At 44.5% G+C, this 27,807-nt stretch overlaps 1 protein-coding gene across 1 annotated transcript; it reads left to right on the top strand.

Moving 5' to 3' along the window:
• The first annotated feature begins 40 nt into the window (after window positions 1-40).
• BLZF1 (basic leucine zipper nuclear factor 1) lies at window positions 41-27,807 on the top strand. The gene is made up of 7 exons (XM_040423842.1): window positions 41-106; window positions 3,662-3,717; window positions 6,415-6,842; window positions 23,820-24,019; window positions 24,202-24,330; window positions 26,277-26,496; window positions 26,704-27,807. Exons 2-7 carry the CDS (start codon window positions 3,711-3,713, stop codon window positions 26,884-26,886), a joined length of 1,167 nt encoding a protein of 388 aa, XP_040279776.1. The 5' UTR covers window positions 41-106; window positions 3,662-3,710; the 3' UTR covers window positions 26,887-27,807.

Raw genomic sequence — 27,807 nt, 5'->3', positions numbered from 1 at the left:
CTAGACGCATCACGTCCCCCAGACGCAGGAAAGCCCTTCCCGGAAGTGACGCACGGCGGCGTGCTGCTAGTATCAACAGAGAGTGCGGAGGGCTTCCTGCGGCCACGTAAGTCCTGGAAGGTGTGAGACAGTGGCGTCTGTGTCAGGCCTTTATATGCCAAACTAGTTGTCGGGTTTAGAGGCGGAAATATAGTGTCAGAACTACCCCTCCCCCAGTGGTAGACATAGGACCCTCAGACAAGGTCTTCTCAGATCTGTTTATCTGATCCTGGAAAAGTTGGTTGAATGGTCATCGCTTCCATTCAGTTTTAGAAATGTCGCGTCTAATGATTCTCGCATTGTGACCCACGACTAGATACCTGCTGGATTTCTACTTGTCGGCATACAGCTCACTAGAGTAGAAGCGCAAATGCAAGCCGCAGGTAAATCGCACAGCCTTTGAGCGACTTCATGTCATGTAACCAGAGTCGCGGGTTTTCCAAAATTTGCCCCTTTAGCACATGGAACGACTCCTACTCATCTGCTCCGCGATCTTCCGGGAAGTATAGACAGGGTCATGTGCACTGCTGCAGCCAACGACTGGCTTCAGTGGTGACTAGTGTTGAACGATCTTCTGTTTTCAAGTTCGGCGTACAAGGTTCGGTTAACTAAGAATTCCGTTATGGGTTCCGCTACCACGGACCATAAGTTAGCGGAATCCATAACGGAGTTCTTAGATAGCCCGAACCTTGTACGTCAACCTTGAAAACACAAGTTCGATCACTGCTGCAGCGGCGCTCATGACCCTCTTTGTACCCCGGCCGTAAGTAAACAAGCTGATTCTATCATTAAGAGCTAATTAAAATCCCGAAACCCTGGATTTTCCCACATTCTGTGGATAGGCGATAATTAGCGTTGAGCAAACTTGTGTTTTAAGTTTGGCGTCTAAAGTTCGGGTTATCGAAGAATCGCGTTATGGATTCCACTACCACGGACCGTAACGGAATTTAGAATCCATAACTCGATTCTTCGATAACCCGAACTTTAGACGCCAAACTTATAACACAAGTTCGCTGAATGCTAATTATCGCCTATCCACAGAATGTGGGAAAATCCAGGGTCTCGGGATTTTAATTAGCTCTTAATGATAGAATCTCCTGAGCATGCTCGCTGACCTTTCATTCAGTGCAGCATTTGGTGGTCTCCAGCAGTCCCATAGAGAATGAATGGCGCACATGCTTGACCAGCCACTCCATTTATTTGGGTGACTCGGGATAGGGGATAAGTTAAAGGGGTTTTCCTCAGGGTTAGGCAATCAGTATCTGATCGGTGGGGGGTCCAGCACCGAGGACCCCCGCGATCACCTGTTTGGGGAGACAACAGCGCTCACAGTAGTGCCTCGAGCTTCTCCTAGACCAGTGATCAGTGATGGCCAGTTCGCATTGTTCTGCCATCTTTTTTCACAAGTCCGTAGAGGCACAGTTAAGCCCTTACCTGTGCCGCGAGCCAGTCTGAAAACAAGTGCGGTCAGCGGGAGCAGGCAGTTCCGAGAACAGCCACCGGGGGCCTTCACCGGACTTGTGAAAAAAGATGGCAGCCCGCATATGTTCGCATGCGAACTGGCCATCACTGTAAGTGATGACACTAGGCACATCTCACCCTCATTGAAGTGAATAGGGCTGAGCGTGATACAAAACACAGCTGCTTTACAATGTACGGCGCTCCCGATCAGCCAGTTGTCCAAATACCGAACTGTCTGTATACCATGCCGTCTCGGAGATGCAACCAAGACTAAAGTGACCTTGGAGAACACATGAGGTGTCGATGTTATCCTAAGGCCTCATGCACATGACCGTTCCTTTTTTTTTGCGGTCCGCAAATTGCGGATCCGCAAAACACGGAAGCCGCCCGTGTGCCTTCCGCAATTTGCAGAACGGAACAGGCGACCCATTGTAGAAATGCCTATTATTGTCCGCAAAACGGACAAGAATAGGACATGTTATTTTTTTTTTTGCGGGGCCACGGAACGGAGCAACGGACGGAGACAGCACACGGAGTGCTGTCCGCATCTTTTGCGGCCCCATTGAAGTGAATGGGTCCGCACCCGAGCCGCAAAAAACTGCGGCTCAGATGCGGACCAAAACAACGGTCGTGTGCATGAGGCCTAAAAGGGAGGCGGTGAATGGATAATGCAGGGTTTGAGGTGGTAGTCATCAGCCGTCCTCGGATGTTTCCTGTGATCTGTTCTGATGGGAATATGAAAGTATGCCCTGACCAGATCTACTTTTGCGCAATAGCTGCCTTGTTGGAGAATTGCGGTAACCGATCTTATAGAATCCATTCTGAAGGTTTTCTTTAGAAATTTGTTTAGAAATCTTCAATCTATAATAAGGTGCCACTTGTTTTCTGGCTTCAGAACAGCAAAAACGACAGAATAAGACAAATTTCACATCTGCACTTCGGTTTCCGGTTTTGTGATCCGGCAGAGGATCTCAAAACTGGACCAAAACGGTTTCTTTTGATTTAACACTTCAGGATGCATCCGTTCCATTAGGATGCGTTTGTGTTAAATCGAAATGGAACAAACAAGATCCGTCAGTAAAAACAGTGTAAAGGCTACTTTGACACTCGCGTTTTGAGCGGATCCGTTACAATAATACAACCGCTAAGCATCCGTCATTAACGGATCCATTTGTATTATCTGTATCATAGCCAAGACGATCCGTCATGAACTCCATTGAAAGTCAGTGGGAGACGGATCAGTTTTCTATTGTGCCAGATTGTGTCAGAGAAAACGGATCCGTCCCCATTGACTTACATTGTGTGCCAGGACGGATCCATTTGGCTCAGTTTTGTCAAGCAGACAGCAAAACGCTGCAAGCAGCGTTTTGGTGTCCGCCTCCAGGGCGGAATGCATTGGGGCTGAACTGATCCGTTGTGGACCACTTGTGAGAGACCTGAACAGATCTCACAAACGGAAAGCCAAAACGCCAGTGTGAAAGTAGACTAAGTCAATGGGGGACAGATCCGAAAAAAATGTATCCAGTAACATTGACTTGCGTTGTTTTTAGTGACTGATGCGGTTTGTTCCGTTTTGATGACCGAACACAAAACCGCAGCTTGCAGCCCCAGGACTGTCTTCCCCTCCTCTCTGCTGCTTATTCTTCACAGGAATTTGCAGAGAGAATTTCCTTTATCCTCACTGAGATCCTTTAACACTTCTTTTAATTCTTTCCCCAAAAAATAGACAGGCAGGGAGCGAAGATAAATTTTGGATGCCATATCACTTGATCAGCAAAGAGCTCTACAGGCAGTTTTGGAAAATATCATGTTCATATCAAATTGCGGATCCACAAAGCCATACGGTCGTGTGAATGGGCCCTAAGGAGGAGGATGGAGACCTGCGTCTATGATGATTGCATTTTTATGATGCCTGCGTTTTCATTAAAAGCCTCTGAAATTTTGCTCTTAAGCCAGCTACAAAAGTTAGCATTATCTGTAGCCCCAGCCTAACAAGTGGACATCTGCTATAATTGCTGCTTATTATTTAGTGCTTTAGTATGAAAGCATTACTGTAATAGTTTGCTCTTATACGTTTTCTTTTATAGTAACTTGTCACTTTTTAATTGAGAAAACATAAACCTGGTGACATTTTTCTTTATCTCACTTTTGTGTGTTTCAGCCTGGCATCAAGCTCATCAGTCAGTCAGATTATACAGTGTGAAAACACCATGACGAGTAAGTATTATACCGTAAAATTTTTATATTAGTTTGCATCTAATGTAAAAAACATTGAAGCAAAAATTTAAAAAATATAAATTTTCCATAGTTAACCGCTTTGCTACCAGCACCGTACATGTACGGCGCTGGAGCGATGGGCAAACATGGCGCCCACTCACGCGTGCAGCAGGCGTCATGGCTGGCAGGTCTCGCTGTTTCAAACAGCAGAGACCCGTGGCTAATGACCATGACCGGCAATAATGCCGATCGCGGTCATTAAAGCCTTTAGATGCCGTGATCTTACCGGCATCCTCTGCAGCCAATGAGGATGCCGGTAATTTATTTTAATGCGCTGGATCTCGCTGAAGAGACCCAGGAACTTAAAGCTGCAATTCTAATTTTGGCCAGCAAGTGGCAGGCCAACATAAGAAATGAGCAATTCTGAACAAATTATAGATGTAAATAATCCATGATTGTTCAGAATAAAAAAAAAAATTGGGGATTTTGTAGGCTCAAGTACGAGTTTCAAAATCTTAAAAAAAATAAATGAAAAAGTTTAAATCACCCCCTTTCTGTAGAATAAAAGGAGGTGGATGAGGCAGCTCTTTAGCTCAATTCTGAAGTATCTTGTCCTCCTGAATGATTAGGACAGGTTTTGTGTGTACTAATAGGACGGCGGCCATTTTGTTTCCTCTGATGATTGCTCCCTAGACAAAATGAGCCATTATAGCTATTGAAAGGTATTTGGAAATACATTTATTATAAAGTAATATTTAAAGGGAACCTGTCACCGGTATTTTGTGTAACGATTTGATACATATGCAAATTAACCTGAGATGAGTCCTGTATGTGAGATGAGTCAGGGACAGGACTCATCTCAGGTTAATTTGCATATGTATCAAATCGTTTTTTTTACACAATAAAAGCACACAGAGCTATGGGGACTGGATATTGTGGATGTGCTAGCGGCCATCTATCAACCCATGTCCTCAGCTCTATACACAAAATCCCGGTGACAGGTTCCCTTTAAGCATTTTCAGTACTTTTATTTTATTCCCAGATAACCCCTTTAACAGGGTTATTCCAGTTATGTGAAGTTATCCCCCATCCACAGTTGTCAATTCACAATGAACAGGTATCAGACCAGATGCTCCCAAATTATTTCATGGGGAATAAGAGTATTTACTAAAACAGACATGTCAGGAACGGTAACAGGTCCTATTTAATGGGTTATTCCAAAATTGACTTATTTTGTAAATTCCGTCCCCACCCTGCCACATTCATGAAGGAAATCATACATACCTGTTCTCCACCACTTGTTTCTGGCTTTACCGTACTGTAAGTGGGAACAAGCAGCAGGGAACAGCTAAGTATGCTTCCCTTCACAAATCCGGCAGAGCTGGGCGGAATTTAAAAGGTAAGTCAATCATGGAATAACCCTTTAACCCTCCAGGATTTACAGTTAGATTGTGATGATCAGGTGGGCAGAGGACACCAGCACTACGGGTGAACACCAATTCACTAAAGCAAGTAGAGTGAAAGTCAACCTGCAACAAACAGGGTCCCAAAAGACCAACAGAAAAGAAAGCGTGCACCATAGACTGCACCTCTTATATAATGAGTAATGAGCACTATTCTATAGCAAGTAACTGGAGAAACAGACATTGATAAAACAGCTAAGGCCCCTTTCACAAAAGCGAGTTTTCCGCGTGACATGAACGCATAGCACCCGCACTGAATCCTGACCTATTCATTTCAATGGGTCTGTGTACATGAGCGGTTTTTTTTCACGCATCAGTTCTGCGTTGCGTGAAAAACGCAGCATGTTCTATATTCTGCGCTTTTCACGAGGCCCCATAGAAGTGAATAGGGCTTCCGTGAAAACGCATTGTGTCCGCAAGCAAGTGCGGATGCAATGCATTTTTCACTGATGGTTTCTAAGAGTAGTTGTTCGTAAACCTTCAGTTTTTTTATCACGCGCGTGAAAAATGCATCAAAACGCATTGCACCCGCGCGGAAAAAACTGCACAACTGAACGCAGTCGCTGACAAAACTGACTGAACTTGCTTGCAAAGTGGTGCGAGTTTCACTGAACGCACCCTGAACGCATCCGGACCTAATCCGTCACGCTCATGTGAAAGAGGCCTAAAAATGCAAAAAGTGTAATATCCAGGCTTCAAATATACCGTATATCTCACGTAGCAGGAAGGAGATGTGAACAGAGTCTTATGTGCTGGACAGAGACTTGTTCCTAGTTAAGTGCTGCATGTACTAATAACTGACAGCATGAAAGTGTCACAAAACTATACGGTACGTGTGACAACTCGCAAGGATAGATAATGATGTCATCATTGGCAGCAAGCCCCTGAGAAAGAGAATTGTGTGGCATTGTCCATTCAGATGTCTGAACCTTCAGTAAAGCTGCTGCAGCTGTGACACGGTCCTTTTCCAGAAATGCGTCAGTAGCTCATACAGCATACTGGTGACTCATACAGAGACTGTCACATTAGTAAGAAAAGAAATTTCAATGGAATTGATGAGTGCCGGGATCCTTCCTTACATTTCATTATTTGGGACAGTCACCACATGCACCGCCCCTTATACAAAAGATTGCTGCCATCATTTTCTTATCTTTTCCATAAACATCAAGCCTCTTAGGAACTAAACGGAAATACTTTTTTGGTTCTCACTATGAATTCTTGTACTTTATTTTAGCAATGTTAAGGGCTCCGCCTATCCGTGGGACCGGGGATGGGATGGAGACAGCGGAGACTTTAAAATCTGTCGAAATTACAGCATCGCACACCAAGACGGCTCACAGCCCGAAAATAAAAAGTTCTCCAGCCCCATCCATAAGTCCCGGTGTTCTTCAGCTGGGTAAAATCCAGACAGAGAAAGCAATAGAGGTGGAAGCAGTCCGACTCATCATCCCTAAGTCGGCAATAACCCACACGGTCCTGACTAGGCAGGCTAAATCCCAGGAGGTCCATGGACATAGTAAAGCCGGAGTCCTGAACTGTGTAACTGAGCCATGGAAACAGCTCTCAGAAATGAAGAGCACTCTAGAAAAACTAAAGAATTCAGAGAGGAGGTTACTACAAGACAAGGAAGGTCTTTCCAACCAGCTGAAAGTCCAGACTGAGGTAAGACTACTGGATTATCAAGCCCTGTACTCCACAATTCGGGCTTCAAAAAGTTGAAATATAAAGCCTGTATCAGGAAGGAAGCGTTCCCTCCCGGCAATTCCCTGCCTCCTAGCGGAGGAGACCGCTGCTATTGCATGCAGTGATCAGTAATACCATAGCTCATCCCCATGCTGTGTAATGGTTTGTTGGCGGCAGAGAGTGTAGGGACAGGGATGTTAAACATTTATGTTATATACTGTATTGGGAAAGATGTTTCTTTTATACTAGAAAATAGGATGTAAAGAGTTTTCTCCTCTTGGTAAGGAGACTCCGTCTTCAGTTCTGCTGAGCATTGAAGACTCCTGTGTGCAACATACAGAGGCTTCCAGCCTTCCCTAGTCCCTCAGTATATACATATGCCCCAGCTATTACTGCCCCTCTCCCTGCCTTCTTACACACAGGCGTCTTCAGCGCTCAGTAGAACTGAAGACAGGTTCTCCTTAGCAATGCTCACAGCTTTTCTAAGAAGACTCTTTACAGCGTTTTCTAGTGCAAAGAAATATCTTTCCCTAATAAAGTATATAACAAAAATGGATTGTGCCTGGCATTGCACCTCAGATCCATTGAAGTGAATATGTGCAATACTGCAGTTAGATTGCTGCACTGTTTTAGTCTACTTTCACACTGGCGTTTGCATTCTAATGCCTTCTGAATGGAAAAGGATCCGCTCAGAATGCATCAGTTCAGTCTCCATTCCGCTTCGGAGGCGGACACCAAAACGACACTGCTGCTTGCCGCGTTTTGATGTCCGTCTGATGAGACTGAGCCAAACGGATCCGTCCTGACACACAATATAAGTCAATGGAGACGGATCCGTTTTCACTGACACAATCTGGCACAATAGAAAACTGATCCGTCCTCCATTGACTTTCAATGGTGTATAAGACGGATCCGTCTTGGCAATGTTAAAGATAATATAAACGGATCCGTTCTGAACAGATGCAGACGTTTGTATTATCTGAACGGATCAGTCCATGACGGATCCGCACAAAACGCGAGTGTGAAAGTAGCCTTAGAAGACACAGCTATGCTTTTGCTAATACTAGACAAACCCTTTAATGTGCATGCAACGCAGCTGTCACCGAGAATCACTTGGGTGACCTATGCCGCTGGCTTCTAAAAATATGAATCACCCATAGTCTATATTGGCATCCCTTTAACGGATACTTTATGAAATGTTCGTGATGCATACGTTTAACAGATGCTTTTGATGTATGCCACCCTGTATACTGGTCAGACAGAGGCCATCTGACTAATGGACCCCTGTGTACACATTTAGCATGTATGTGGGTAAATGTAAGCAAAAAAACGTTAAAAAACAAATCCATGTAATAAGTATATAGTTATATTCCTATTGCAATATTTTCTTTTCATCTCTCATAGGTTAAAATCCTGATTTAATCTTAACCTAATACCATGTAACGTTTAAAGGGGTATTCCAGTTACGTCCCCCATCCACAGGTACCGAAAGGAGCGGCCGGTCTGGTATGTGTGCAGCCACTCCATTAATTTCTATGGTAATTCCGGAAATAGCCAAACGCTATACTCGGCTATCTCCGGAATTCCTATACTGATGAACGGAGCGGCCGCGCACATGCGCGACTGCCCGCTTCGGTCATTTCAAGGGAGCTGCAGGTGGTACTGTGTCCCCGTTCTTGTGATTGGTGGGGGTCCCAGCCATAGGACCCCCACTGATCTGATAGTTATCCCCTATTCTGTGTATCCAACCAGAATTCTCTTTTAATAGCTATATATGTCTGTGACTATGCTTGTACTTTTAATTGTACTTATCCCTTTAAGTTAAATCTATATGTTATATATGTGAGTAGTCAAAGCTTCTAGGGCAGTAAGGTCAGTTGCAGACAAGCATGTTCTTTGCGTGAATTGTGGATTACCATAGTGATCTCTGCTCCACTGACCGGACCGCACAGCATTAGGGTCCATTCACACGTCCATAGAATGCGTCCGCATCCGTTCCGCAAATTGCGGAACGGGTGCGGACCCATTCATTCTCCAAGGGGCAGGATTCGATGCGGACAGTAGACAGTGTGCTGTCCGCATCTGCATTTCCGGAGCGCGCACCCGATCTTCCAGTCTGCGGCTCCGGAAAAAAACAGAACATGTGCTATTCTTGTCCGCAATTACAATAGGCTATGGGGGTGCCGGCCGAGTGTATTGCGGATCCGCAATACACTATGGACGCGTGAATGGACCCTTATAATGATTTATAATGCTGTGTGTCTCTGCCCGACATCATCTGTAATGATCTTTACCGACATGATGTCATCAGTACATATCATTACAACGGAGGTCAGGCAGGGACACACCGTATTATAATGCCATGTAGTCCAGACAAAGGAGCAAAAATCTCTGTGGGAATTCAGGCTCCCATAAGGAGCGTTTTTCACACCGTGAAGACGCTCATATGAAATTGGCCTAAAATCTATTCACTGGCTGTAGAAAGAGGCACATCTTTAAAAAAATTACATTGTTTTTCCCTTCCCCCACGACACCACCACAGAGAGAGGATCCGCCCCCAGGGACAGGAAACCTGCAGAATAGAAAGGTGGAGCCTCTCTCCCACCTCAGTGGTTTCCTGTCCCTGGAGTGGGAGACCTGCAGTTTTCTTTCAGGTTCATACCAACAGCATGGAAGTCCCAGAGATGCTCTGGAGGGCTATAAGGTACATACCTGCTGGGGTTTATCGCCCATATGTTGGGCTGGCAGGTCCGGGGCTTCCACCTGGGCTCTTGCGGCAGGTGCGTGTGTGCTCCTCGATGGAAGTGAGGCCACGCGGTAACATAGTGGAAGCAGCCCCATGGGGGTTACTGTGTTCCTCCGCACGCGGCCAGGACCCAGGAAGGATTCGGGTCTTCCGGAGCGCCGTTTTCCTGCGCATGCGGTCCAGAGGAGGAGGTATCGCGAGAAGTGGACGTCACTTTCAGTAAGATGTGCGTTCCACGTGACACACTTCCGGTTAAGGAGTCCGGATTTACGCTCCAGACGCGTTAGGAGCAGTTAAAAACACAGTGAAATGGCCGGGAGACGCCGGCGTGGTTCTTTTGCCCGCACTCCATCTGGATCTTGGATTATCTGGGTACTCCTGCTTCCCTTTCATAAATATATAAATATATATATATATATATATATATATATATATATATATATATACACACTCACCTAAAAAATTATTAGGAACACCATACTAATACGGTGTTGGACCCCCTTTTGCCTTCAGAACTGCCTTAATTCTATGTGGCATTGATTCAACAAGGTGCTGATAGCATTCTTTAGAAATGTTGGCCCATATTGATAGGATAGCATCTTGCAGTTGATGGAGATTTGAGGGATGCACATCCAGGGCACGAAGCTCCCGTTCCACCACCTCCCAAAGATGCTCTATTGGGTTGAGATCTGGTGACTGTGGGGGCCATTTTAGTACAGTGAACTCATTGTCATGTTCAAGAAACCAATTTGAAATGATTCGAGCTTTATGACATGGTGCATTATCCTGCTGGAAGTAGCCATCAGAGGATGGGTACATGGTGATCATGAAGGGATGGATATGGTCAGAAACAATGCTCAGGTAGCCTGTGGCATTTAAACGATGCCCAATTGGCACTAAGGGGCCTAAAGTGTGCCCAGAAAACATCTTCACACCATTACACCACCACCACCAGCCTGCACAGTGGTAACAAGGCATGATGGATACATGTTCTCATTCTGTTTACGCCAAATTCCGACTCTACCATTTGAATGTCTCAACAGAAATCGAGACTCATCAGATCAGGCAACATTTTTACAGTCTTCAACAGTCCAATTTTGGTGAGCTCGTGCAAATTGTAGCCTCTTTTTCCTATTTGTAGTGGAGATGAGTGGTACCCGGTGGGGTCTTCTGCTGTTGTAGCCCATCCGCCTCAAGGTTGTGCGTGTTGTGGCTTCACAAATGCTTTGCTGCATACCTCGGTTGTAATGAGTGGTTATTTCAGTCAACGTTGCTCTTCTATCAGCTTGAATCAGTCGGCCCATTCTCCTCTGACCTCTAGCATCCACAAGGCATTTTCGCCCACAGGACTGCCGCATACTGGATGTTTTTCCCTTTTCACACCATTCTTTGTAAACCCTAGAAATGGTTGTGCGTGAAAATCCCAGTAACTGAGCAGATTGTGAAATACTCAGACCGGCCCGTCTGGCACCAACAACCATGCCACGCTCAAAATTGCTTAAATCGCCTTTCTTTCCCATTCTGACATTCATTTTGGAGTTCAGGAGATTGTCTTGACCAGGACCACCCCCCTAAATGCATTGAAGCAACTGCCATGTGATTGGTTGACTAGATAATTGCATTAATGAGAAATAGAACAGGTGTTCCTAATAATTCTTTAGGTGAGTGTATATATAAGTCCTTGACCTCCACTTTCCTCTTTATACCTCTGTAATCCTCTAGGTGAGGAGTTGTGTTCCTCCACATCAGTGCTATATTTTGGTGATTGCCCCTTTTCTTTGCCTTACAATTGATCCTGATCTGAGGCAATGGGGGAGGAAAAGAGACCCGAGCCGGCAGAAAGAGAGATCCCAGGGCCGGTACTGTGTTGGATTGAGTGGGTAAGTGCCCAACAAATGACATGTTACTGAAATCTGGTTATTTCTTTCTTTTATGCAAGGTCTAGGAAAGTTTTGGCTAAGAGAAAGAATAAAGAATGTGCATTGTGCAGATGCTCCTTATCTTCCTCATACGCTGAGAAGCTGTGCCAGCATTGTATAGAGAAAACAGTGGTGGAGGAATCGCCTGGGTTTTTGAAGGATATAAAATCACTTATCGGGTCAGAAGTGAAAGTTTCCTTGAAATCGTGTAAAGCGTCATAAAAGATCCGTAGGGCACTGGGGGGGGTCAGAAGTGGATTCTTCAGCTGATAGTGAGGAAGTGTTAGAAACAAACGACTCAGAAGATTCCTCTTCCTCGGAAGATGAGATGGAAGGTAGATCGTTGTTTCCAGTTGAAGATTCTGACAAGTTGTTGAAGGCTATTCGTTCCACTCTGGACTTGGAGGATGTCAAAGATAATAAATCTATGGGGTTCCTGAGGGACCCATTAGCTAAGAAAGTTGATTCCTGTCTAAAAACACCTGGGAGGCAGCAGCTTCCGCGTTTAGACCAAATATTGCAGCTACGGTTACAGCCAGATCTATGATCATCTGGTTGGATCGCTTGGAATGTCAGATTAAGGAAAAGGTTCCAAGAGAGCAGATTTTAACCTCTTTGCCTACTCTACAGAAGGCAGCCAATTTCTTGGCAGACGCTTCTGTAGATTCTGTCAAATTAGTTGCACAGGGTTCCTCCCTGTCCAATTCTGCTGGCAGAGCCCTCTGGTTAAAGAATTGGAGGGGTGGGGATTTGTCCTCAAAGCAGAGATTGTGCAGCATTACTTGTCAGGGTCAGTTTTTGTTTGGGCCCGACTTAGATTCCCTCCTAGAGAAGGCTGCAGATAAGAAGAGGTTTCTAGGTTCCTGGTTCCTCTTCAGCCCCTTCTACAGATCCAGGCGTCCCTTTCATTCCTCATCTAGATTTCAGGGTAGGGGGCAATTTAGCGGTGAAAAAAACCCAGAATCCTAGATCCAAGGGGTTTGTGGGAAGGGTCTTCTGTTTGGAGGTTCCTTCTCCCAGACTAAAAAAAAAACACCTCAGCAATGACGGCAGGAGTTCGGTGGGAGAAAGACTATAGTTTTTCCTCCCCGCATTGGAAAAGATGGCAGGAAATTGGGTCAGGAGGCTCATAGGGGAAGGTTTAAAATTAGATTTTTGTGTAAGTCCACCCAGAAAATTCGTAGTCACAAAGGCTCAGGGTTCTTCGGTTATGGAGATGGAAGTTTTAAAACTTTTAGAAAAACGGGTGCTAATTCCAGTTCCAGTGGCAGAACAAGGAAAGGGGTTCTACTCTCCTCTGTTTCTAGTAAAGAAACCAGACAACTCTTTCCAAACGATTATAAATCTGGAGAAACTAAACAAATACCTTCTCTTCAAGAAATTCAAGATGGAGACAGTAAAATCCGCAGTTTATCTACTGTATCCCAGATGTTTTATGGTGGTCTTGGATTTAAAAGACGCGTATTATCACATCCCCATACAACCTTTGCATCAACAGTTCCTCAGAATGGCAGTGACTATCGAGGAAACAATTCGTCACCTTAAATTTCATTTTTTTTTATTTTTTTTTTTTTGCTTCTCTATGGCCCCCAGATATGCCCCCCAAAGGGTGATGAGAATTTTGGAAGATTTAGGATGGATAATAAATCTCAAACTCCAAAATTGTGCAGGGGACTCGTCAGGTGTTTCTGGGTCTTCTCATGGATTTGGTAGTGCAGAGAGTTTTTCTGACCGAGGAGAAGATATCACGCGTCCATGCAAAGTTGCAGATGTTGAAATCTGCTCAAAAACTGGCGGTCCTGGGGTCACTGACCTCCTGTATGCCGGCGGTAGAATTGGCCCAATTTCATGCTCAACGGCTACAGAGAGAAATACTCCTATCGCTAAGGAAGACTGGAGGATCTTTGGACTCAAAGATAGTAGTCTCCAGGAAGACGTTAGAAGATCTGTCCTGGTGGGAAGTCAGCGCGAACCTGAGTCAGGGGATTCCTTGGAGTTACCCCGATCCAGTAGTTTTAACAACAGATGCCAGCTCTTTGGGATGCAGAGCACATTGTTTAGATCAAATCCTGCATAGTCAGTGATTGCCAGTGCAGAAAACTTTCTCTTCAAACAGGACAGAGCTGCTAGCTATAAGACTGGCCTTGGAGATAGCGTTACCCTTTATTAATTTAAAACATGTGAGGATAATGCCAGACAACCAGTCTGCAGTAGCCTACATAAATCATCAGAGGGGGACAAGATACGGTTCCCTCATGAGGGAGGCAGATCGGTTGTTCCAGAATCTGGAAGGGAAGGTCATTCATCTTTCTGCTCTCCACATAAGGGGCCAGGAGAACTTCCAGATGGATTTCTTGAGCCATCATCCGTTGAGAAAGGAGGAATGGTCCCTGAACCTTCAGTCTTTTCGGAGATAGCCAGTCGGTGGGGCACTCCCTCAATCGATCTCTTTACCACCAGGGAAAACAGGAAGGTAGGGAGGTTTTGCTCTCGCAACCCAAAAGAATTCCCAGATGGGGTGGATGCTTTTCTTCAGAAATGGAATTACCTCTTAGGCCAGGCCTTTTCTCCGTTCCAGCTTATTCCTCTAGCTCTCAGGAAAATCAGGGACAAGGGTGCAAGAATGATTGTTAGCCCCCTTCTGCCCAAGGAGGGCATGTTTTTTTCTCCTGAGGACCATGTCAGTTTCAGATCCCTGGATCCTTCCAGAGATTCCGGACCTTCTGGTGCAGGGCTCAATATTATGTCATCCAAATGTCGGGGTCTGCACCTTACGGCCTAAAATGTGAAAGGTTGTTACTGGTTAGACAGGGATTTTCGGAAGCTCTGGTATCTACCTTACTAAAAAGTAGGAAAGCTGTGACAGTTTCCATCTATGCTAGGGTTTGGAATAAGTTCCTAGATTTTTGGGGATCGAGGTAGGTTCTTTGCCCTCTGAGACTTCAGTCGTTCAGAATCTGAAGTTTCTCCAGAGTGGGTTGTCTATGAGGTTAACTAAGAGCACCCTAAAAGTGCGGTTTTTGGCCCTTTCTGCACTCTGGGGGAAAAATTTGCAATTGACTCTTGGGTAGTAAGATTCTTCAAGACAGTAGAAAGAATCGCTCCTGTCAGAGTACCCAGGTTTCCCCCTTGGGATCTAAACCAAGTGTTAAATGCTTTAACTATGGAGCCCTTTGAGCCATTGACATCCTGTTCAGTGAAGCTTCTTGCCTTTTAAGCTAGTCTTTTTGGTAGCACTAATCTCTGCAAGGAGGGTTATCGCTATCAACCAACCTTTTATGTCTATACTGGATGATAGGGTTATTCTTAGACCAGATCCTAATTTTTTTACCTAAGGTTCCTCCCAAGCGTAACAGGCTCCAAGAAATAGTCCTCCCAACCTTTTTTGCTAAACCCAAGAACCAGGAGGAAAGGGGTTTCCACTGCCTAGATGTGAGGAGAAGTCTTATGCGTTATCTAGAGGTAACCAAGGACTGGAGAAAGTCCTCTGCTTTGTTCTTTTTTCTGGCATAAATAGGGGTAAGGTGGCCTCAAAAAGTTGCCAGGTGGATTAGGACGGTTATTTATCTGGCTTACTCCTATTCTAGAAGTTCTGCTCCTCTGTCCCTGAAGGCACATTCTACTTGTGCAATCTCTACCTCTTGGGCTGAGGGGGCTAATGTTTCTATTGAACAAATCTGTAAGGCTGCCACGTGGTCTTCTCCTTCTACCGTCACTATCGACTCCAACTGTATCCTGTCTCTATCTTCTGTTTGGGAAGAAAGTTCTGGAAGTGGTTACCCCACCCATGTGGAAGGGTTTTCTCTGTAATCTCTCTCTGTGGTGCTGTCGTGGGGGGAGGGAAAAATTATGATTACTCTCACTGTTAATCTGATTTTCCAGACCCCACGACAGCACCATGGCTGTGGAGTCGTTGGATAAATACTCCAACTCCTCAGTTTTTGGTACTTCCAACTACCCGACTCCGACTCCTCTGTATTTAATATGCAAATGTATTTTATACATTCCTTGAAGGAAAGAAAGGTAACATACGGCTGTTCCACCAAGTTCTTCTAAGCTCTTATATCAGAGAGAGGTAGTTGGGCAGAAGCTGCTGCCTTCTCCTTTGTGTGCTGATCTTCTGTTGAAGATAGGGCAGTGGGAGGATCCAGGAAGGGGCATTTATTTTAAAACATGATTTCCCTAGTAGAATCCCATAGTCATGTTTTAAAGTTTAAGCTAACAATGTGAGTTTACAAGTTTTTATAGCCTTAGGGCTCTTTCACACCTGCGTTATTGTCTTCCGGCATAGAGTTCCGTCGTCGGGGCTCTATGCCGGAAGAATCCTGATCAGGATTATCCTAATGCATTCTGAATGGAGAGTAATCCGTTCAGGATGCATCAGGATGTCTTCAGTTCCGGTACGGAACGTTTGTTGGCCGGAGAAAATACCGCAGCATGCTGCGCTTTTTGCTCCGGCCAAAAATCTGGAACACTTGCCGCAAGGCCGGATCCGGAATTAATGCCCATTGAAAGGCATTGATCCGGATCCGGCCTTAAGCTAAATGTCGTTTCGGCGCATTGCCATGGCTGCCGGGACGCTAAAGTCCTGACAGCCATGGTAAGTGTAGCGGGGAGCGGGGGAGCAGTGTACTTACCGTCCGTGCGGCTCCCCGGGCGCTCCAGAGTGACGTCAGGGCGCCCCAAGCGCATGGATCACGTCATCCATGCGCATGGGGCGCTCTGACGTCATTCTGGAGCGCCCCGGGAGCCGCACGGACTGTAAGTATACCGCTCCCCCGCTCCTACTATGGCAACCAGGACTTTAATAGCGTCCTGGGTGCCATAGTAACACTGAAAGCATTTGGAAGACGGTTCCGTCTTCAAATGCTTTCAGTACACTTGCGTTTTTCCGGATCCGGCAGGCACCTCCGGCAACGGAAGTGCATGCCGGATCCCAACAACGCAAGTGTGAAAGAGGCCTTAGCTGAATGACAGCAGTTTTTTAAATGGTTTACAGTTTCAGTCTTGAGCTATTGACCATCCATTCCCTTCACTTATACAAGTGTCTCTAGTCCTGCAAAAAACATATTTACTTAATCAGTTATCAGTGAGAGGCTAGGTTAACCATGGGCGTTGCGTTCCCTGTAACAGCGGAACACAACACAATGGAAAGTATAAGCCTCAAAAGTCTCACCAAGCCCAGTGACGTAAACTGAGCGCTGTTGCCTCAGGAGCTTGATGATCGTGCAGGCGGTACTGCGCCTACGCGAGATTTCTGGTGGCCGACCAGAAGAAGAACGGGGCATTTCTTGAAGGTAGAAGATGACGCGGCGAGGGGGCGGAACCGTTTCTCGGGGCTGTGGGAGGTTATTTCAGGATCAGGAGGCGTTCTTGGGCTTCAAATTAAGGCGGGCTGGGCACTGCAGGGGGGCGTCACTGGGCTCCAGAGAGGGGAAAAAAACGCCTCTCTGGGCACCTTGGCACCTTGGAGCTTCATTAGCATATCAGAAAAATATATTTTTTATCAAAATGACAAAACAAAATAAAGTAAAAAGACCACTGCAGGAAATAAGGTACTTTATTGAACATGGCAATGTTGAAAGCTTAAAATGCTAAAAAGCAGGTGACTAATTCCCTTTAATTATAACTTTTTGTGAATTGGGACATTTTAAACTTGCTTTTTTTTATTCCAATTTAAATTTAGTCGGAGTCGGTTCATTTTTGCTGACTCCGACTCCAGGTACCCAAAATTGCCTCCGACTCCTTGACTCCGACTCCACAGCCCCGGACAGCACCCTTGCTTATTCCCTCCCTGCTATTCACGGTTCTCTGGTTAAGTTGCACTGGGTGTCACAAAAGAAAGTTTCTGCAGGTTTCCTGTCCCTGGGGGTGTATTCTTTCTCTCTCTTTCTTTCTTTCTTTCTTTCTTTTTCTCTCTTTCTCTCTTTCTTTTTCTCTTTTTCTTTCTTTCTCTCTTTTTCTCTCTTTTTCTCTCTTTCTTTCTCTCTTTTTCTCTCTTTTTCTCTCTTTTTCTCTTTTTCTCTTTTTTTCTCTTTTTCTCTTTTTCTCTCTTTTTCTCTTTTTCTCTTTTTCTCTCTTTTTCTCTTTCTCTTTTTCTCTTTTTCTCTTTTCTGTTTCTCTCTCTTTCTCTCTCTCTCTTTTCTCTCTTTTCTCTCTCTTTTCTCTTCTTCTTTTTCTCTCTTTTTCTCTTTTTCTCTTTTTCTCTCTTTCTCTCCTCTTTTTCTCTCTCTTTTTCTCTCTTTTTTTCTCTTTTTCTCTTTTTTTCTCTTTTTCTCTTTTTCTCTCTTTTTCTCTTTTTCTCTTTTTCTTTCTCTTTTTCTCTTTTTCTCTTTTTCTCTTTTTCTCTTTTTCTCTTTTTCTCTTTTTCTCTTTCTCTCTCTCCGATTATCGGTGAGTGTAATCATCATATTCCGTGTGTCCTGGCATCTGATGTTCACCTTATGACTCCATGATGTGTGACCAGAGCCCGGGTTACCTTCTGTCATCAGCTTAGTATTTTTTACACCATTTACCATTGTTTCTGTTCTTTTTCCACACTACATTTGACATGAGTTCACTTTTGATAAGCCTCCACATAATTCCCCCTCCCCCGGCGTAGAATCATTGTTCTGGATGGTTGTAATTCTTTAGGATTTATGACATTTAAGCAGTGGATTTAATATCAGGAACAGTACAAAGTGTGAAATGGTCATGAAGCATTTACAGCCCAGTGAGCAATAAATCACATAACATGTCATTGCGCCATTTCTAATGCTTGAAAGGGCAACGGCACCAGTTTCCTTGCCTTTTCATTTGACTATGTGACACCTTGAAGGAGGCTATGAATTTATTATTTATTACTAGGGATGAGCAAATCGACTTCGGAAGTCACCCGAAGTCGATTCGCATAAAACTTAATTCCAGTACAGAGCAGGAGCTCCGTACAGTATTAGAATGTATTGGCTCTGATGAGCTGAAGTTATTGCTTCGCAAAGTCTCTCGAGACTTCAGGTAATAACTTCATAAATTAATTTGTACTGTAAAAAAACATTTTTCGGGTTCGGTTCCAAGGTATCACATATAGCCATAGGTCCGTGGGCTTATTTCTTTCGGGATAAGTTGTATTTTTTAAAGCGAACCTTTCACCTCATTTTCACTTTATAAACTAGCAACAGTACCTTATAGATTATCTTGAGTGTGTTGTTATCCATGTTAGTGCCGCTTTCCTGGGCTCTTTATACTTTAAAAAATCGTCTTATAAACTTCACATTCGGTGCTCCAACAGTCATGCAACCAGTCAAGAGGGTAGCCCTTCCATCTCCTCTGGCCGTACCGCCCCTGCCCTAACCCCTCCTCTATGCTCCTAACTGACAGCCGGCTCAGTCGCCGGGACGGCGCTTCTGAAACCTGCGCATGCGCCGTCCTCCTGATTCGCCGCGCGATCCCGTCTTTCTTGCTGACAAAAGCGCGATCATGTAAGAGAATCGCGCATGCGCCTTACGCGATGCCGGCCTGTCTGCTCTCCTGTCTGCTCTCCCTCCCGTGCAGGGGCAGGGCAGGGGCGGTACGGCCAGAGGAGATGGAAGGACTACCCCCTTGACTGGTTGCATGACTGTTGGAGCACCGAATGTGAAGTTTATAAGACGATTTTTTAAAGTATAAAGAGCCCAGGAAAGCGGCACTAACATGGATAACAACACACTCAAGATAATCTATAAGGTACTGTTGCTAGTTTATAAAGTGAAAATGAGGTGAAAGGTTCGCTTTAAGGACACCACTTAATTTACCATGTCTGTTAATGGAAAACAAAAAAAATAAATATTTGTGGGGTTAAATTGAAAAAATAAAATAAAAATTACGCCAAGGTTTTTGGGGTTTTGACATCACAGCATTCAAAGTAGGTCCACAACGATTACTCGATGTAATCGATGCAAAAAAATCCTCAATTTAGTTTCCCTGCATCAAGGATTCATTTAAATCACGTGACCACGGAGCGTGAGTGAAGTGAAGCCCCTTACTCACTCCTCCGTGGCCTCCCGTCGGCACCGCACTTCACTGGCCAGGGCCTTGCGCGCACACGTTGTCAGCGCGCTGGCTGACGCTGTGTGTGACGTCAGGTCCCTCCCAGTGTATGTTGGGAAGAAGATGCGGTCCGTCTCCTGCGGACTCCATGTCAGCGCACTGCCAGGAAAGGTAAGTATAAAGTTAGCGGGGGTAAGGGGGCACCTGTGATGAAGGGGGCACTGTGACTTGAAGGGGCTGATGGCGCTGGGGGACATGGATGGCAATGGCATGGAGGGGCTGATGGCGCTGGAGAAGGGGGGGACAGGACATGGATGGCATGGAGGGGCTGATCTGATAGAACTGGGGGAGTGGGGGACATGGTGGATGGCATGGAGGCACTGGGGAAGGGGGACATGGCAATGGATGGCATGGAGGGGCTGATGGCACTGGGGTGGGGGAGAGCTGAAGGCATCGGGGGGGAACAGAGGCACTTGGGCTGATCGCACAGGGAGGAACAAAGGGTGTTGGGGACTGATGGCAGGGGGTCTGATGACTTTTTATAAAGGGAAACAGTCTATTAATTCATTTTTTCTTATTAGAGTACTCGATTATACGTAAAAATAATCAGTAGATTACTCGATTGCTAAAATAATCCTTTGCTGCAGCCCTAGTTCAATATGATGTTCTTCTGTACCTCAACACAAATACAGCGATACCAAACTTGTATAGTTGTTTTTTTTTTGTTTTACTACTTTAAAAAAATAAAAACTGTTGAAAAAAATTTAAATTTTCTTTGCAACACCATTTTCTGACAGTCATATCTTTTTTTATATTTCCATCCACAGAACTGCATGTGGGCTTTTTTTTTGTGGGACGAACTATTGGGGTCAAAAGTAAAGTAAAGTAGAACTGGCTTAGTTGCCCATAGCAACCAATCAGATTCCTCCTTTAATTTTTGACAGCTTCTTTGGAAAAGGTGGAATCTGGTTGCTATGGGCTACTAAACCAGTTCTACTTTACACCAGTTTGATAAATGACCCCATATGTTTTTATTGGTACTATTTTTGATCACTGTTGTTGAATTTTTTTTTGGGGTGGGGGGGATTGACAAAAAAATGCCGAATCGTGTGTTTTTCTTTTTTTTTCTGTTAGTGTTCACTTCAGGAATATTTTTAAAATATTTTAATAGTTCAGATGTTTTCAGACGCAGCGATATCTGATGTTGTTTTTTTTTTATTGTTAATATATTTTTAGATGTAAAATAGGGAAAGGGAGGTGATTTTAAACTTTTAATATTTTTTTTTAATTTTTATTTTTTACTTTTTAAAACTTTTTATTTAATGACTATTAGCCCCCTTAGGCTACTTTCACACTTGCGTTGTTCTTTTCCGGCATAGAGTTCCGTCACAGGGGCTCTATACCGGAAAAGAACTGATCAGGTATGTCCCTATGCATTCTGAATGGAGAGTAATCCGTTCAGTTTGCATCAGGATGTCTTCAGTTCAGTCGTTTTGACTGATCAGGCAAAAGAGAAAACCGTAGCATGCTACGGTTTTATCTCCGGCTAAAAAAACTGAAGACTTGCCTGAATGCCGGATCAGGCATTTTTTCCCATAGGAATGTATTAGTGCCGGATCCGGCATTCAGAATACCGGAATGCCGGATCCGTCCTTCCGGTATGCGCATGCGCAGACTGAAAAAAAGGTGAAAAAATAAATGCCGGATCCGTTTTTGCCGGATGACACCGGAAAGACGGATCCGGCATTTCAATGCATTTTTTCGACTGATCAGGCATTTTTAAGACTGATCAGGATCCTGATCAGTCTTTCTAATGCCATCAGTTAGGGCTCTTTCACACTTGCGTTCTTGTCTTCCGGCATAGAGTTCCGTCGTCGGGGCTCTATGCCGGAAGAATCCTGATCAGGATTATCCTAATGCATTCTGAATGGAGAGAAATCCGTTCAGGATGCATCAGGATGTCTTCAGTTCCGGAACGGAACGTTTTTTGGCCGGAGAAAATACCGCAGCATGCTGCGCTTTTTGCTCCGGCCAAAAATCCGGAACACTTGCCGCAAGGCCGGATCCGGAATTAATGCCCATTGAAAGGCATTGATCCGGATCCGGCCTTAAGCTAAACGTCGTTTCGGCGCATTGCCGGAGCCGACATTTAGCTTTTTCAGAGTGGTTACCATGGTTGCCAAGACGCTAAAGTCCTGGCAGCCATGGTAAAGTGTAGCGGGGAGCGGGGGAGCAGTGTACTTACCGTTCGTGCGGCTCCCCGGGCGCTCCAGAGTGACGTCAGGGCGCCCCAAGCGCATGGATCATGTGATCACATGGATCACGTCATCCATGCGCATGGGGCGCTCTGACGTCACTCTGGAGCGCCCCGGGAGCCGCACGGACTGTAAGTATACTGCTCCCCCGCTCCCCGCTCCTACTATGGCAACCAGGACTTTAATAGCGTCCTGGGTGCCATAGTAACACTGAACGCATTTGGAAGACGGTTCCGTCTTCAAATGCTTTCAGTACACTTGCGTTTTTCCGGATCCGGCGTGTAATTCCGGCAAGTGGAGTACACGCCGGATCCGGACAACGCAAGTGTGAAAGAGGCCTTAGCATACATTTTGCCTGATCCGGCAGGCAGTTCCGGCGACGGAACTGCTTGCCGGATCTCTCTGCCGCAAGTGTGAAAGTAGCCTTAGGGAGCTAGAACCTGGGATCTTTTGTTCCCTTGTCCTATTCACCATAAAAGAGACCTATGGATGCCTGGATGGCTTCAGCAGCATCGAAGTCCTGCAATTTCATTGCCGCATCCCTCTGCCTTGCCTCACTGAGGGGTTAAATGATGGGGTTTCCTGTCACTGCGGCTGGGTGCCTGCTGTATGATACAGCCGGGTACGTCACTGTGGCTGAAGGGGTTAAACAAAACTTGGTGCGGCTCATTCATCACAAGTTCCATAGAGGCTTTACCTTCATGTGGAGTGTCCCTGGCTCTCTGCACTAAACATACCACCCCCTCTGCTCTAAGGGACGGCTGTAGAGGTCTCCTGGTTGGATGCTAGAGTCATTGCTCAGAGGGGAAGCTTTCATTGCAGAGGTCATAGGGCATTGCACATGAAGGTACCACCCCATGGCACTTGCATTACCATCGCCGGGGGCATTAAAACCTCTCCTCCTTGGTCATGCAAGGTGCATGAGCATCCACCAAGGTATGTTTAAACGGCTTTACCTCCCAGCCGTCAGCAGTTTTAACTGGTCAAGACTGAGACTCCCAGAATGATAACTTATCACCTATCGCAGAGCAGTCGGGCCCTTATGAGAATGGAGTTCTCCTATCCCATGCTTGAATGGAACACAGTCTAACATGAGCACTGTCACAAATGCTCATTCAGGCGATTGTATCTTTTATGCGTCACTTAAAATCATTGTTGCAGCTAATCGCCCTGTGTAAATAGGGATGTGCCGCTGGGAAGAATCTGTCTGGGTCTGTGTGATCACAGTAGTGCCTGCATGGATGTGAGATCTGTGTGTCCAGCATGTTGCTGCTTTCACTGCCCCCATGCACTGGCACAGCTTCTGACAGAGAGTGAAGCTGAGAAATGTTTGATGGTGGTCTCCCTTTCTCCACTCATACGGGACCTCTGGGCTCTCCCCTTAAAGCATTTTTTTGTATGCTGAAATTGATGGCCCCTTTAAGACAGCCTTTTGTCTGCATTCCTCCCTAAGTACATTGATACATTTCTGCTTGTGTAATCTGACCTCCTTGGTAACATGGATGATTTCTCTCCCAGCCACTTGGATCTTTCCTGTACAACCTCTGTCCCTCCCTACAACTGAAGATCCCTTTACACGGAACAATTTAGCAGGTGATTGTCAGGAAGGAAGCAATCTCCTCCACAGTATGGGGAGGAGAGATCACTAATGCCATCCCTCATCCCCATACAGACTCGTTTTTTACAACCGCTTTTGGCGTAAAAATTGTTACAAGACCCGTTTCGCACTTTTGTTTTTACGTCCAGTTTATTCCGCATTTGCCTGACCTGGCAAATTTGCCAACATTTACACCTGAAAACACTGGTGTTCATAAATGAGTGTGTGCTTTGTCAGATCTTGTAGCAGAAGCAGCAGCTCTACCAGCTATGTCAAGAAGTTGCACATACTCTACTGCAACAAAATGCTTGGAAACCGTTAAAGGAAATTGTTTAGATGTCTTAATATTGCATTTAGGAAGCAAATGTTTCAGCCTGCTCTTTATGATCATTACTTGAGTGTGTTTTTTAACAGCTATTTATCTTCTCTTTAAAGGTTAACAGAGAATTGAAGAAGTTACTGGTGGCCTCTGTTGGTGATGATTTACAGTACCATTTTGAGCGCATTGCTCGAGAAAAGAACCAACTCATTTTGGAGAATGAAGCGTTGGCACGGAATACAGCGCAGCTATCTGAGCAGCTGGAACGCATGTCAATTCAGTGTGACGTATGGAGAAGCAAGTTTCTTGCCAGCCGGTAAAGTCAGATCACGGATTCTGGAACGTATACTTACACAGTGGGAAAAACATATGTCTAACGTTTGTGCACACCTTTTAGTCCTCCCTTATAAAGCATGGGCCCATTTGTTATGTGTTGAAACTTTGTGGTGTAAAGTCCTTGGCACAATGATACTGATGTTTCTTCTCTTTGTATTGCAGAGTTATGGCAGATGAGCTGACCAACATAAGGGCAAATCTTCAGAGGCAAAATAGAGAGACTCAAAGTGCGCTTCAAGATTTGTTAAGTGAAAGAGACCAATATCGGCAAGAAATGTCACTAACACAAAAGTAAGAAGTTGTTGTTTTATTAGAAGGTTTCTCGAGAATTTATATATTGAGGACCTATCCTGAGGATAAGTCATCAATAGGGATGAGCGAATCGACTTCGGATGAAACATCTGAAGTCGATTCACATAAAACGTTGTTCTTTGCAGGAGCTCCGTTCAGTATTAGATTGTATTGGCTCCGATGAGCCGAAGTTATTGCTTCGCGAAGTCTCGATAATAATCGCAATAATTTCATAAGTTAATTTGTACTGTAAAAAAACATTTCCCGAACTCAGAGCCAATACATTCTAATACTGTACAGAGCTCCTGCTCCGTACAGTATTAGAACAAAGTTTTATGCAAATCGACTTCGGATGATTCGGTCATCCCTAGTCATCAATATGAGATCAGCGGTGGTGTGACTCATAGCAGCCACACCAATCAGTTGTTTGAGGAGGTTGCAGTGCTCTCGTGAGCCCCACTGCCGCCTCACACAGTGCCATACAGTTTATAGCAGCGGTGCTTGATATTGCAGCTCAGCCCTATTCATGTGAATTTGGCTGTGCCTAGGCCATGTGATTGATGAACATGACGTCCATAAAGTGCTGTGGCCTCTTCATGCAGTTGACCGGTGGTGGTCCCGGGAATCAGACCCGTCCATTCTCATATTGATGGCCTATCCAGAGCACCCCTTTAAGTGAAACATATCTCCCAGGTTTACTATATCACCTACATAATTTATCCTACTTTAGAAGAGATGGTGAAACTTTTTTTTCTCCGTCATTTTCTGATTATACTTTTTTATTCAATTTTCTGTACATGATTATGATGGAAGCCATTTTCCTTGAGATGCAGCTCTGCTAACAGCTGTTAATTAACAGTTTTCACATATATACAGACTTGAACTAGCCCACAGAAGAATAGGTGAATCCCCAGATGAGCCCCTAGTCGTCGTCTTCCCCCCCCCCCCCCCCCTGCACAGGTGGCACATGGCACAGTACACTGACCAAACTAAGCTACCCAGTTTATTGTTGTAAACATATGTTGCATAGTCACTACTGCGAGTCCCTTTGCTTTCTCGAACAGCTAATCGGCAGGAGTGGCGGGTGTCAGACCCCCACGAGCAGATACTGATGACCTATCTATCAGTATAAAATCTCGGAAAACCCGTTTAATGACCATACTAGACTCTTTGCTTGTGATTTAGAACATAATGGTGGTTTAACGGTTTACATTTTTAAATTTGTTGGAGTACAAAAATAATTCTTATGACTTTCTTACATGACACTGAGGGCTTTTTAATAATCTGGGAGTTCCTTATTTTCTATCGCTCATTTTGAACGTAGTGATAAACTATAGACATTTTTATTTATTTATTTTGCATTTTCTTATATATTTTTTTAACTTATTTTTGGCACATACGTCCCCGAAAGTGTCATTAAAAGACCTCGGGAGGTAAAGACCTGTGTGGGTAAATAGAGAAAGCAGCAAAATTGATTCCTCTATTTACTACATTTATGTACAGAAGATGGCCTCTCCTTCAGGATACCTGCTCCTGCTTGATTGCATCACCCCCTGTTAATAGTGTGTAGTGTTTTATGTATTTAGATAGATAATACCTGTCATTGTAATCAGCCTATGATGATAATATGATCTCTGCTGAAATGTGATCTCAACAGAACTGGGACTCCGATAAAATAATCCTGAAATCCTGCAGTTTACTACTATTATAGATAGAGCCATAGAAAATAAGAATACCAATATTTATTAAAAATATGTTTTGGTCACATTACCTACCTTGATTATGTGGAGACATGACCATCATTACCCTATGGGCAAGGATTCCAGTAGATGTTCTGACTGGACCAGAGTCCGCATGCTGCTCTGCTGTTGTATATTGTGCACTATGTTTTATTAATATCCCCTAGTTGGCATGTTTTATTTGACCGTAACATGCTTCTTCTGCAGAGTATTAGAAGAGCTTCTCGTCTCGCTGCAGTGGGGAAGACAGCAGACCTATTACCCCATTGCTCAGCCGTACTCTACCAATGAACTGGTGGCAGCAAATCTGAAGCTGGCGGTGGCTGTAAAGTCTCACCTTATTGGAAATACTGGATCAGAGAGCCCCAAACATACTTCGCAAACAACTGAATTTTGTAGTACTCTTGCAGAAAAAATGGCCGAAATGGTAAGTTTCCTTACTTTTCTTTCTTTTCCAGAAATGTTACTGGCGTCGTTTATTTTCTGTAACAGTGCCAGTTCTCCTTTTACTGCAGTGCTGCCTCTGTATACTCCATTTTCTGGTATACAATATGTGAATCTTCACTTTAAGTGGTCAGTGTTTTCAGTTTTGTGGCCAGACATATTCATTTGTGCTGTTTCTGTTATGTTTCAGATACTGAAGGCTCAGGATCCCATCGCATGTTCTGAGACGTCTCCAGATATTTCTTTCTCAGAGTCCTCACCTTGCTTCTTAGCGGCAAAAAAAAATATTGGACGATTTCACCCCTATACCAGATACGAGAACATCACCTTCAATTGCTGCAATCACTGCCAGGGAGAACTGATTGCTTTATAGATGGGCACAACCCTCCTTTTAGCAGTGGTGAAGAACATTCTAGTCTAATAGCAATAACCTCTATACTCAGGCACCGGCTCAGTGCAATAAAACTGAGGGAAATCATGACTGTTCTGCTGTTGCAGGATTTTCAGGCTAGATATTTTTTAAGTGTTTATTGAGGTGCTTTTACACAACTAGGTCATTCCATTTTGAAGTCTTTATGAAATTGTATTATTTTTTTTCCAGTATTCTTCTCCCCAGGGACAATTGAAATTATTTTATCGTTATTATTTATTCTGCAGTGTTCTCACACATTGAATTCATAGGGGTCTTACTAAACCTCAGTGTTTCAACTGATTGATACATATGCCAAAAATAAAAGTATTCATTGCAAGTGCTTAAAAAAAACACTTCTTAGGGTCTATTCACATGGTGCTGTCAAATTGTGGCTTAATAATGCAATTACAGTTCCTGGTTTAATGCAGTTAACACACCAATAGACCTTAATTTGACCGTAGCATGTGAATTAGTTCATGTCTGATTTAGAGTCCCTATTTACGTGTATGCTCAGCAAATCCACATGACTCTGTTCACTTAACAGGCCACAAGCAGGCAGGTTTGGCTTCTGTTGGGCCAGTATATCAGATTTTTATTTATTTTTACAATCGGAATTATGGGTAACATATCCAACTGTAAGCCTGTAAAAAGGTATAGTTTAGTAGAACCAATGTACATTCTAACCGTGTTGTGAATGGAGCCTAAAGCCACGTTCACATCTCCGGTGAATGGTTCCTGCAGGCTGTTCCAGTAGAGAACAGCCTGCTTGTGGTCGCCGGATTCAGCAGATCACCACCGGATCCCTATTGACTATGATGGGATCCAGTCGGGATGCGGCCGCTTTCCAGCATAAAGGCCTTTGTTCTGGATCAGGCAGCTAGA

The sequence above is a fragment of the Bufo bufo genome, chromosome 3 (assembly GCF_905171765.1).
Source record: "Bufo bufo chromosome 3, aBufBuf1.1, whole genome shotgun sequence".
Classification (NCBI taxonomy): Eukaryota; Metazoa; Chordata; class Amphibia; order Anura; family Bufonidae; genus Bufo; species Bufo bufo.
This window is presented reverse-complemented; position numbering and strand designations above follow the sequence as displayed.

Bases quoted from the DNA above. Each gene is read 5' to 3' on its own strand.
- BLZF1 (XM_040423842.1), top strand. The intron at 6,843-23,819 runs GTAAGACTACTG...TTCTCTTTAAAG, and splicing joins AGCTGAAAGTCCAGACTGAG to GTTAACAGAGAATTGAAGAA. The intron at 26,497-26,703 runs GTAAGTTTCCTT...GTTATGTTTCAG, and splicing joins CAGAAAAAATGGCCGAAATG to ATACTGAAGGCTCAGGATCC.